The sequence below is a fragment of the Pavona decussata genome, unplaced genomic scaffold (assembly GCF_977016875.1).
Source record: "Pavona decussata unplaced genomic scaffold, jaPavDecu1.1 SCAFFOLD_113, whole genome shotgun sequence".
NCBI lineage: Eukaryota > Metazoa > Cnidaria > Anthozoa > Scleractinia > Agariciidae > Pavona > Pavona decussata.
In genome coordinates this window covers 939,384-952,550 of record NW_028145527.1, presented here as the reverse complement: position 1 = coordinate 952,550, position 13,167 = coordinate 939,384, and the positions used below count along the sequence as shown (strand labels likewise).

The following is a 13,167-nucleotide window of genomic DNA, read 5'->3' as shown; positions in this document are numbered from 1 at the left end:
TCAAAAGTTAATTCTACTGCAGCACAGTTGTATTGGGGTTCACAGACGTGTACATGTGACTTAAATTCTACCTATTGGTTGGTGATAACTTTGATGAATAATTAATGAATTTTACAAGATTTGTTATACATGTAGGTCAATGGTATACCTAACAGATCATCTTTGGCAAGAGCTTGCAAAATTCGTGAAGCACCTGCAGAATCATACAACAAAACAGGTAGATTGCAAATGAGACTTGTGTTCTCAAAAACACTGAAAGATTAAATTTTTATTAACAATTACTAAATATCAGCACAAAACTATTATACAAATGTTGTATTAACTTCCGCTCATAGCCATTCTTGAACAATGTAGACACTCTTTACTTGCTTGTTCGTAGTTACATCATGAATAAAGAGGATCGTGCACCAGCTTTCATCGAGACTTGAAAGTTGCCAGTTCTTCCCATAATATGTTGTGGTATCAGTTGGTTTTGTTTGTGGGTGTAAATTTTATTTTCTTTAGTTTCAAATGACAGTAATCATTGAGAGGAAACGTTTGTAAGGAAACTGTGGTGCTGCGTCGGTGGGGGAGTGAAAACGAATGATTGGCATTGTCACCTGAATTGATAACTAAAGTTCAAAAACTCATTAATAATTCATAAGCCCATTGACCTATCAAATGGTCGATAAAACATCACGTGCAGTGACTTTATATCGATAAACCTCCTCCTTTATTATTATCAGCTGATAAAACACTCCTCATTATTATGCGGTGTTTTTCTCGTATGCTTATTTCCAACGTTCACAAAAGCATAATTGTTATGAACTCTATTGACACACGCTTTTCCAGGAAAGTTTTTGAAGCCGTTCATAAAAACTCGCAGCACGTGTTTTATCGGGTCTAAATCCACTCGGCTGCGCCTCGTGGTTTTAAACACTCTTGCTCGTTTTTTAAACATTACGTAAATTGGCCACTGTAAAGAGATACAAAAGCCGACGTTTCGAGAGTTCGTCCTTCGTCAAAGCGTTGTTGGATACCGTCTGACGAAGAGCCAACGCTCAAAACGTCACCTTTTGTATCGCTTTACGGTGGCCACTTCACTTTATCAACTCAGCTCATCAAACCAAACACTCGTCAACTGAGATAAATAAGATGATATAAATCGTTTATTAAAAAATCACAACTTGCAGCTATAAGCTGAATTACTTGTGTTACATACAGCATGTTTAAAATTTCAATTATAAAAATCTTAACTACACTAGTATCAATTTTATCGACTGAAAATTAATCTACATGCAGTTTGAGCATTGTCGGTTCACAAAGAAATGCAAACCATAACATATGTTGTTGCAAGACACACAAGTTCCAAATCCCACTTTTTTGTGGGCTTCATAATTGCATTGCAAATTGATCCTTAACGAAATTTCACTCACCTATAAGGCAGCTAAGAGCAGCCGAAAGAGTTGCAGCAAACGCTCCAACAGTTACCAACCACTCGACTTTGTTTATTACCTATCAAGAGCGAAAAGAGCCAAAATCAGTGCTGTAAATAGGTTAAAGCTTTATGAGAAGATGGGGCGCAGGATTTACTTGGGATTAACTAACTCCAAAGCACCAAAGATCAATGATCTCCAATACGTTTCAAGATGAAGCTGCTAATTTATTTAATAACCTTCCCCTTTCTTTAAGAAACTGCATCGATCCTATTTTATTTTTTAAGGAGACGAAGAAATTGCTACAAGATAAAGCCAGGTCCAGACTGTGATTGATTTTCATTTAGCGTTTGGAACACATATTTTGTTATTCATTTTAACACCGTTTTTCTTAAGTTTGTCTTAGTTGTAATTAATTTTCGTTAGATATTAACGGATGAAGAGCCACTCTGTGGAAATGCTGTTAATAAAGTCTTTATTATTATTATTATTATTATTACATTAATTTACATAATTTTACACCTAATTACACAAACGAACATACATTTGGATAAATTAACGTTTTTAACTAGACGATGGAAATTACAATTGTTCAATTTTAGAAGACATTTATTGTGTCCATCATGGCGGAAAAGTTGGAACTTCAATATATTCCAGTGTGATCAAATGTACTGTACATCACAGCGAAAGTGAGATTTGGTTAGATGGAACCTATATGAAAATCGAACTTGTAATAAATGCAGAAGGGCTCTTCCAATGGATAAAGGGGTTCGTTTCCAAAGAAACGGTGGTACTGAGTGGGGAATGAAAAAGAATATTTTCTGTTGCTAAGGTAATTTGGCCTCCGTAAAGCGATTCGAGAGTTGACGTGTTGAGCGTTAGCCCTTCATTTGGGCTAACGTTCAAAATGTCAGCTGTTGAATCTCGTTATGGTGACCAAATTACCTTATCCCCTCTGCTGATAATTAACAATTATTCCACGAGCGCGCGTTGGATATGAGATGATACATAGCCAACGAGGCGCGTGGCGCCGAGTTGGCTATAATCATCTCACATCCAACAAGCGTGAGTGGAATAATTGTTTTATTAAAAACAATCAAGAAATATTGCTAGATTTTGCTGATTTCGCTTTGCAAGAACACTGAGAAGACAACTTGATGGTCTCTATTTCTCGGGCATGGTATAATGGCTCATATACCATAGCCGCTAAGCCAATCAAATCGTTCGAATTGTATTATACAATGATCCAGTTTTTAATAATACTAAATATTCGTTTCCAGTGGAGACAAACATGCGTGAGATGAGGGGCATACTTCGCTGTCATGGAACACTGTACCTGAATATAGTTGTAGTTGTTTCTTAGTAATGCATTGGGACAAGTAGCACTCGTGAAAATCACTGAAGAGAAAATACAGGCAACAACAACAATGAACACTGGTTTTGTCATAGTAGAAGAGGATTAACTTCTGAAAGACGACCATAAAGCTACCAAGGTTTTCTTGCAACTTCAAAGCATTGCCAAGCAAATTGACCTTTTTATGCTTTACTCCGCCATGTCGAAAATGTGGCAAACAGTACACGAAAGACTGAGTTTTTATGGGAAAAAAGCAGAATTCAATGTGGAATAATTCCGTAATGTTGGCGACTTAGGCAGTTAATTTCAAACTTAAAGTAATAGGCCAAAGAATCTTCTGTTGAAAATCGAAGGACGCAGCAGGGCTTCTGAGCGTGTAATCGCATTTTTCACTTGATGTCACATGACGTAAAACAGTACGTCACTTCTTTCCAAAATTCGCCATCTTGGATTTGACATGAAGTTACAAATCATAGTACGTGAGCAGCTCAAATTCTACTAATAAAAATTACAATGCATGTAATGTTGGAAGACGAATTTATCCAAAAATGATCATCACACTCAGGAATAGACTCTTTATCCTCTTTTGACAAAGGACAATTATATCAGAGTTCTCAGTAAACAGCGCATTTCTGGTGCACCTCACTAAAGTATGTACCACCCAACCTACAAAATAATAACTTACTAAAAGTTACTTTTAATCAATAGATAAGTATTGAGAATATCCCACCTAAAATAATGTAAATAATGAATGTAAATACACTTGCTGCCAATGTGCCAAATGGAATGGCATAACCAGGTTTTTTTAGGTCTCCAGAAATATTGGCACCAGCTAAAACAGACCAAACAACAAACAAACAAATAAGTATTTAAATGTAATGAACGGATAATGTGTGGCGAAATTTTATCTGATAAACAAGCAACTTTCAAAACAACTAAGAGTGATACGCAATCCTAGGAAATAATTATAGCCCAAGTTTGTTATCATCCTCGGCCTCGGGTGAATTTACTTCGTGCTCTTTCTTAATTCGAGAGAAAATATTTGATTCTATAAAAAATAAAAAACCACACTTGAATAATAATGACAGAACTAAAAACCGGTGCATAGAGTTGATGAGAACTGAAAGGTTTGGTGACTGCGTGGCATACGTTAAAACACATGAAGATTAAAATTAGAAAAAAGTAGAATATTTTAAAGAGAATTCTAAACCATTCATCCACTGAAGAACGGCAAGACCCGAAACGCTTGAAAATCTCTTGGAAGTCTGGGATGTTTATTTAATCTAATACAGTCCGCTAACGGCGGCCCTATGCCCCACTGGGGGCTCAAAGGACTAAGAGAGAGAGAGAGTCCGCTAACGGACACCTCCCGTAGGCGGGCACCTCTCGTAAGCGGACACTTCGTCATGTTCTCGGCTACATACTGTACAAACACTACATTTTTAACCTCCTTTAAGCGGACACTTTATCTGGCCCCAAGGGTGTCCGTTTACTGGAGGCTCGACTGTAGTGTGACCATTCAAATGAAGCTAATCAGGGGTGAATTTATGTTATGCTGTCTATTATGCTGTACAATGTGGTTATCACTTTAAATCAGTGGATGAAATAGTAAACTGTGACCATTCAAATGAAAGCTGCTAAACAGCACATTCCTGTACTGTGAGGCCTGTTTATTAAACTGTTTTAGGTGATGGGTGAAATCCTAATTTGTGACCATATTCCGTCAAATGATAACGATTAAGCAGTTCTTTCGTAGACCACTATTAATAGGCCATTTCCGAGTTGCTGTGAACCTCACTATGAAAGCGAGGCTAAGTGCAAAACTTTTCATATGAAAATGAGTTTTGTTTGCATATGAATGAAAACTAATTTTCACAACAAAAACTTTGCACTTAGCCTCGCTTTCATAATGAGGTTCAAAGCAATTCAGAAATGGTCTATTGTAGTTTACTAAAGTTACCTTATTATAGGAAATTAACAATGCACTTTATTAACGCGATTTTACAAAATTCGCGTTAATTTAATGTATCTTAATTAATGTCGATGTAAATCTAATGCACGCTATTTTACAACATTGTTATTTTAAAGCACCTTTATTTCATTACAAAACCTTATTAGTTCATGACTCCTCTATTGGCTCTTCAGAGTCACTATCTTTTGAATTGATAGGGTCTAGTTAGGCTTCAAAACCAAATTTTCGGCTTTAAAAAAAACTTAAAAACATCCGTGCACTTGTCTTGGAAGGTTTTATTGACGGAAGCCAAAACGCAGTTTGGCATTCAGAAACGTAAAGTGCGAGTTTGCAGAATTATGAAAATCGCAGTAAATAAAGCAAGATGTTCATCGAACAATTCGCGTTAATTTAATGCATGTAAACCTAACTTTTGAAAAATTCGCGTTAATTTAGTGTAACGTAAATTTTCTTCACTTTGTCAATGTGCATTGTTAATTTCCTGTAATAAGGTAAGTATATTTTACGAAGTTAAGTTTAGGTGTACTTCGCAGTGCTTTAAACTCGGACACTATTTTTAATTAAAAAGCATACAGAACTGGACCCTATTCATATTAGAGGCAGAAAATAGGCAATGAAACTAGATACCCATGATGCCAGTTACTCCATTGAACATGACTCCAAAGACTTTCAATGCATTTTGATGCTCGCCAGTTGTGTAGTCCTTCCCAAAGTGTGGCTGCAAAATTGGATGATGTACACCATAAAAAGTCATTCCGTGTGTTTAGGCATTACTAAATGATAAACATTATGATAAGCTCTTTTCTCAATCTGAACCTGTGCAAAAAAGGTTAATGTAACGAAACTCTTCCACTTCGCAAAAACATGCAATTTTAATCCATTAAATCTCAATATATCTTGTAATCAACAAAATGTAAAAAATGTGATATGACAAGTGCAGCTCTTAATATTACATATTTAACAATTATTCCACGAGCACGCGTTGGGTCTAAGACGATAGATAGCCAATGAGGCGCGTAGCGCCAAGTTGGCTATAATCATGTCATATCCAACAAGCATGAGTGGAATAATTCTTTCATTAAAAACAATCAGATAAGAAATATTGCTTGATCTTGCTGATTTCGCTTTGCAAGAACAACCAGAAGACAATAGTGGTCGCTATTTCTCGGGAATGGTATAATGGATCATATACCATGGCCGCTAAGCCAATCAAATCCCTGGAATTGCATTATACATTGATCAAGTTTTTAATAAATTGTGTTATATAACTATTAACGACATTTTTTCATAAAATCTTGCAGTTATCTGACGAAAATGACTTACCCTAAGATTTTCATCAAAAGTCTTCGAACTCCAACCTGTGTACGTGTATGTGGCATTCTATGGAAAACAAAGATCATTAGGAACAACAACCTCGCAGAAATTTTACCAGTGACGATAATAGGCAACTCAACATGCACGGAATGATGTAATAAAGGATATCTGAATACTGTCTTACATAGATACACTTTATTCACATTTCCAACATTTGCTTATTATATTTACATTTGTTATATATTTAAAAATTTTTTTGCCTACAGATTTTTAGTCACATTTTACACTAAATATATTTCTAGGTAAGGAAATGCCTAGCAACTAGATAACCGCAAGGTTTTCGAGCTAACGGCAAGTTCTTTGTATGTAGTTTCGGAAGTGCAGGACATCACGCACGACAAAACAATAACAACAACAACAACAAAGGACATAAATGGCAAGACGAGAAATCAGTCACCATAGTGTATAGTTCTTGTTCATGTACTAACATTCCTGGGTTTGAAATAATGGCTGATCAATGGACAATGTCCAATCAGAACAAAAACTTGACTGGGCAAATTTCTAAAAATTTGTAAAATTTGCACCGCCATCCATCTTGATTGGTCAAATTCGTCCCAAGTAAATTACAAACAACCGATAATTCAATGGATTTTTCCAATTATTTTGCAGAAACACAGAACGATGTATTTTTATTATTTCTCGAGAAAATAAGTCTTTTGTGCAAAGGACTCAGAGTTTGCAAAACACCTCGAACAAACTTTAAAGGCAACAAACGGCAGTAGCTGTCCGTAAGGACCACCGTAGCAAAGTAAAATGGCAATGTGCGGTCTACAGTGAGGAGTGTTCTATTACTAGACAACAGGAAAAATACTGTCTAGTTTATTCACACAAAAGTACCACAAAAACAAATTCCGACATCGCCTTTATCTACCCTAAATATTGTACTGAAAATATGTTACTGAGAAAACGTACTGTAATGCAAACAGCCCAATTTTCGATATATTAAAATTACATCGGGAATAATTAAGGCTGGTCTCCATATGATCGCGGATCGCAGATCGCAGATCGCAATAAGGTCTGCGATCGTCTGCGATCATATGGAAACTACTTCTGCGATCGTCTGCGATCCTGCGATCGCGATCGCAGATGATCGCAGAAGATAGAACCATGTTCTATCTAAAGGCTGGTTTCCATATGATCGCAGACGATCGCAGACCTTAATGCGATCTGCGATCCGCGATCCGCGATCATATGGAAACCAGCCTTTACATAGAGGTTCAAAGATGAATAATAAATTTCTTTTGTTTTATTCCCCTAAGCCCCGTAGCCAAGCCAGAAATTTAATATATGGAGACCGTGATCTATTCCGTGCAAATGTGTACCCTAATTTACTCAATCAGGTGTTTTTCATCTTCACGATAGATTTATTTACCAAAACGTTAGAACTTTACGATGAAGTTTCACCATTTCAACTAAAAGCATCCTGGCAGAAAAACTAACTGATGAACGACAAGAAAAGTTAGAGTGATATCTAGCCTTCGAAAGCCTCTGCTCCTCAGAATGTTTGTTTTGCTTGTTGCTGGATTTAAACGAAAAATGAAAAATTTCCGCTCCAAAACCTCATCAGCGGCCTGACTGTAAGAAACAGTTTTTTCGAATTCCATGCGTTGTTTCACAAACCAGATCCATTTGATTTTTCTTCTTCCCCTTCTAAAACGAAATGGAGTTTTGAAGCACTGACATTGACTCGCAAAAGGGAAAGAACAGATTTTTTTCCCAACACTAAACCGCGACATTGTGGACAGGCCATTTATCCGGGCAATTTTTTTTAACCATGGTAATTTTTGCAAACATGCAGCATTTCTAACTCGTTTCACCGTTATATTTATGTCACAAAATTTGTCATCATTCATGACCGGAGTCTAAAATATACAGAAATGCCCGTTAGGGATAAATTATAAAAAACAAAAATGCAGATTCCAGAAAAATAAATCCTCAATAATTAATTTTCTTTCTATGAAATACTGAAGACAAAAAAAAGCAAACGAAAACAAGGCATCAAATTACCTTTTTGTTCCCAGCTCCAGGAGGTAACTTCTCTTTCTCGTGTTCAATGAGGAAGCTTACCTAATACAAGAAAATTTAGTGGTACACTTTAATTAAAACACGATAATTAATGGCAAAGCAAAGGAAGAAATTGAATTTGGAGCATCACAGTTCTACTATCCAATGAATGGTTTATCTTTCTTTATTAAGATATTTTCATTTCCTCAAAATTCCACTCTTCCCATGCTAACCTTCTTATCAGTACAGTATATAATATTTCACTGACCTCCCCACAGTGGGAACAGAGGGAAAATTTTGTGGACTGTAATAGACCATTTTCAAGTTGCTGTGAACCTCATTATGAAAGTGAGGCTAAGTGCAAAAACTTTTCATACGAAAATTAGTTTTGTTTGCACATGAATGAAAACTAATTTATTTTCAAAATAAAAAAATTTGCATTTAGCATCGTTTTCAATTCAAACCAACTCGGGAATGGCCTATTGTATATATACAGTAAGAGCTTGTAGCTTGGTCGAATTTTATGTCTAGACAATCAATTACTTGACTTTTTAATTAATTACACATAATGCTGGACTCTAAAGTAAACTATATGAAGCATGTTGATCTGTCCCCTGATGAGTTGCAAAGTTTTAGAAACATTTCCTACTTTTTCATGGCATTTTTTTTTAGATAACAAATATCGGTAAGATAGAAATGAAATGAAAAGTGTAGCACTTACAAATGAAGATGCCACTGCAACTAAAACAATAAGGAAAATTATAAAAGATGTCTTTGCAAACATTCCTAAAACAACAACAACATCGGTGTTAGTATAATGTATGGCCATTCTTTTGATACTTCATAAATTATAATTATGATGTGTTAACTGTAATTCAACATGCTGGCAGTGTAAACAACATATTACATTTATTTATGAATTTCTGTGAAATTGATGTTGAATGGTTTGTTATCTGTTTGATACCTCATAATTGCACAGAATTTTTGAATTTGTGGATTAAACGTTTTACTGTTTTGGTCCACTTGGATTTGATTTTAGTAACCAGTTTTTGCAACTACAAAGAATGTTGACAGATTTCTTTTTCCATTTTGACTCCTATAGGTTTCAAGTTAAATAAAAAAACAATAACTATTGTAAACATATACACAAGTGCAATATTATAATTAAATGATACCTGCACCAATAAGGCAAACTATCAAGCAGACGAACAAAATGACAGACCCATAAGCAAAATTCCACCAAGGATCTTCTTGTATAACTAGTAAGAAAAAGAGCAGAACACCATTTATAAGTATAACTAACAAACTGGAGAGGTTTGTGCCAGAGCCAGGCAAAATGGGAAACAAATTCTTTCAAAAACTAGTTATGTATAAGTTGACTACCATGTATAAAATATAACAGTTCATCGCTACATGTATTTATTTCGCTAGCTGATAGAGTAAAAACCAAAGACCAAATTAAAGAAAGTGTAAACTATTTTTCTCTCTTTGAAGTTATTCCTTTGTAATTTTTAATCTACTATGTACAGTGTATTTTTTAATTATAACTGGATTCATAGATTATATATTCTGCATTTGACAGTGATGTATAAGTTGGATCAACCTAGTATTTCCTAAATAAACTGAACAAAGAATTCTTAGCACATGATCTGAACTTCATTTTTTTAGAACTAATATGCTCTGTGCATATGGTGGTTAATATTTCTGCATAGCGACTTCCTCAAGTAAGTTTCCAGAAACGAAACAATAAATTAATAACTAATATCAATAATGTAAGGTTTATTTTATAACTTAAACCGATTGCTACAATATAATGATTTTTTTTATTTTTATTTTTACAGAAAGGCATTACCCAAACATCTATTAATAATTTATTGTTTGCCTTTCAGTGAAAGGGCACAATTTCAAGAAACAATGGATCCTTAATTTCAGGAATGTTCATGAGTGAATCTACTACTGACAGCAACTTGTTTTTGCAGCAATACCTTTTTAGCAATTAGAAATGATTATCCTTTTGGCTACTTACAGCTTGATGAATGAACTGAAGAAGGACCAAAGCTATTCACAAGAGCTTCCACAAAACCTGAAAATCAATATTTACAATGTTTATTGAAGGAGCAAACTTAAATAATTATAAACTTGCTATGAACTGTACTTACACCATATTATTTGTAATATACTATTAACATATTTAATAAAAAAATTGATATCACTAAAAAAAAGTACACCATGCAATCCAATCAATTATCAATTATTGCTGTATTAGCTTCTGTTCAATAATGTAATTACTAGACCTATCAATTGAAATCAAAATGGAAATTAATAAAAGTTACTTTAAATTAAATAATAAAAATCTAATAAGATTCTTAAGGATATTGACAAAGATCTTTCAAGGATCCCTGATAGGATTATTCCTTTGAAGATCATTGTAAGATCCTCATCAGATACTTGAGGATCTTTAAGGATCCTGACAAAGATCTCGGGAGGATGCTTGAAAAGATCTTAACAAGAACCTTGTAATATCCTCATCAGATCCTTGAGGATCTTTTAGGATCCTGACAAAGATCTCCTATAGGATCCTCTTGAGATCTTTTAAAGAACCTTGCAATACCCTTGTGGATCCTCAAGGATCCTGAAAAAGATCTTTGAAAGATCCTTGAAAAGATCTTAACAAGAACCTTGTAAGATCCTCATCAGATCTTTGAGGATCCTTAAGGATCCTAACAAAGATCTTTTATAGGATCCTGTTAAGATCTTTTAAAAAACCTCGTAAGACCCTTGTGGATCCTCAAGGATCCTGAAAAAGATCTTTGAAAGATCCTTGAAAAGATCTTAACGAGAACCTTGTACGATCCTCATCAGATCTTTGAGGATCCTTAAGGATCCTAACAAAGATCTTTTATAGGATCCTGTTAAGATCTTTTAAAGAACCTCATAAGACCCTTGTGGATCCTTGAGGATCCTGAAAAAGATCTTTGAAAGATCCTTGAAAAGATCTTAACAAGAACCTTGTAAGATCTTCATCACATCTTTGAGGTTCCTTAAGGATCCTAACAAAGATCTTTGAAAGGATCCTTTAAAGGATCTTTTTTAGGATCCTGTAGGATCCTAATGAAATCTGTGAGGATCCTGCAGGGCCTTTTAGAAGATCTTTGAAGGGATCCTCATCAGGATCTTCAAGAGACCTTTATAGGATCCTCCAGAAATCCTCTAGGATCTGTGAGGATCTTTACAAGACCTTGCAGATCTTTGCAGATCTTTGAGGATCTTTGAAGATCTTAGAAGATCCTGAAGAGATTTTCACCAGGGATTACTTCCATTCAAAATTTGAAAAATATCAGTAATTTATACCAAAAAACACTGGAAAGTTTTGAGGAAAACAATTTGGTAATAAATTAATTTATTGTAATTTCAATCAAAAGATTTTCTTTAACCAGTTGCCTCCAGTTTGATCAGTTTTAACTATATTTTTTAAAATATATTTGCAAGCAAATTATTTGCAGATAGAAGAATTGATAAAATGATTGAATAAACAACATTAGTTTATAATTAACTCATGCACAAATTAATTATATTGTGTATTCCAGTACTAAAATACCTGTACTTCTCACAAGGACAGTGTATTAGAGGGATCCCCTCCCTACCCCTCCCGGAGTTTCAATAAAACTTAATACATGTACTTTGCTTCAAAGTGTATATGACTAGACTGCAAGCAGTCCCTTTCTGGGTAGTTGAGGTCACGCGGAATAGCCGAGCGCGAAAAAACTGGAGGGAACGAGTGGAAGGGGGGGAGGGGGGGCTTGGGGAGAGTCTCTTCTCGTTTATTTCTCCTCGCACCAGTCGAGCACATGCTTGCAGTCTAGTATCTGACAGATCTTTATGTGCTTGATCAAATGCACTTTAAACTTTTTGGCATTTGAGAACCTTTCTATATCTAAAATAAGGGAACTTAAGCAACCATGATGGCAACGACAATGAAAACTCACTTGAAAATACAACTTTGTGTTACTTCTACTACCTCACAATTGTTCCAATTCGTTCAACTTGTGCAATGTGAGCAAAGTGTCCGGGAGCTAAATTGATAGGAACGGTCTTCAAGTAAGGAAGGAGAATGAAAAAAATTTACAGTTGTGTGCTCAGGTTCTCCACAAAACCTTGAATATGGCAATTTCATTCGCTGTTTTGCAGATGACGGCAGAGAAATGTACAATAACAATTAAAACCCATGTGCAGAAAGATTATTTTTTCTCATAAAACCTATCGTTTTGCCAGCGTTCTCATTGCCGTCGCCGTCATTGTTGCTTAATTTCCCTATTGCAATGGCCTGAGTTCCACAGAGAGGTTTGTATGTTAATTTTTGTATACTTATCTAGAAGTGCATGTGGAATGAATTTTTATAAATGACCAACTCACCAATAAGATAGAGAGCAGAAGCAAAAATGTTTGCAAAATAGAAAATGACCCCAATGGATCCTCCAAACTCTGGGCCTAATGTTCTACTTATCATATCTGACAGAAGTTAGGTATTACTAACATTTAGAACAATAACTTAAAACTTAACAGTCCTGAAACCTAATACGGGAGGTGGTCGCTTACAAGATTCGAATCACAGGGAGTCTCTTCCAGGAACATGTCTGACTTATCTACTCATTCAAAGAAAATTCACTGCAAACATTTTCCTAGTTACAATACCAGCAGTGCTAGGCGTGTCACTAAAAGTTCCTCGTAAACTATATTTTAATTTAGTGGTGTAGTACATGTGCAGACAGCTAGCATGATCAGATCAGACCATGTGTCAAGTGGTCACTTACAATGAAAAATTATACAGTCTGCCATCAAGTGGTCGCAGTTCCTTACAAGAGGTTCCAGATATAGAGCTTTGACTGGGAAAAAACTGGTGTTTTGGATAGATGGTCACTTATGGGAGGTGGTTGCTTATGAGAGGTGGTCACTCATGGAGGTTCCACTGTTTGAGTGAGTTTCATAAATTACTAACAAATATTTATCATTCCATATTCCTTTTTGAATAATATGCCTGTTATAAATCA

General features: G+C 35.2%; 1 protein-coding gene across 2 annotated transcripts in view; it reads right to left on the bottom strand.

Annotated features, from left to right (window-relative positions):
- Nucleotides 1–13,167, bottom strand: part of LOC146470618 (solute carrier family 12 member 9-like) — a 33,443-nt gene that overhangs the window by 16,201 nt on the left and 4,075 nt on the right. For both annotated transcript variants that reach the window (XM_085121808.1, XM_085121809.1), the window contains exons 4-14: nucleotides 12,533–12,628; nucleotides 10,146–10,202; nucleotides 9,295–9,378; nucleotides 8,841–8,905; nucleotides 8,123–8,182; nucleotides 6,065–6,121; nucleotides 5,369–5,459; nucleotides 3,500–3,601; nucleotides 2,752–2,813; nucleotides 1,416–1,494; nucleotides 149–193 (exon numbers count right to left, since the gene is read on the bottom strand). In XM_085121808.1, coding sequence (XP_084977934.1) covers nucleotides 149–193; nucleotides 1,416–1,494; nucleotides 2,752–2,813; nucleotides 3,500–3,601; nucleotides 5,369–5,459; nucleotides 6,065–6,121; nucleotides 8,123–8,182; nucleotides 8,841–8,905; nucleotides 9,295–9,378; nucleotides 10,146–10,202; nucleotides 12,533–12,628 — 798 coding nt within the window. The remainder of the gene's footprint in view (nucleotides 1–148; nucleotides 194–1,415; nucleotides 1,495–2,751; nucleotides 2,814–3,499; nucleotides 3,602–5,368; nucleotides 5,460–6,064; nucleotides 6,122–8,122; nucleotides 8,183–8,840; nucleotides 8,906–9,294; nucleotides 9,379–10,145; nucleotides 10,203–12,532; nucleotides 12,629–13,167) is intronic.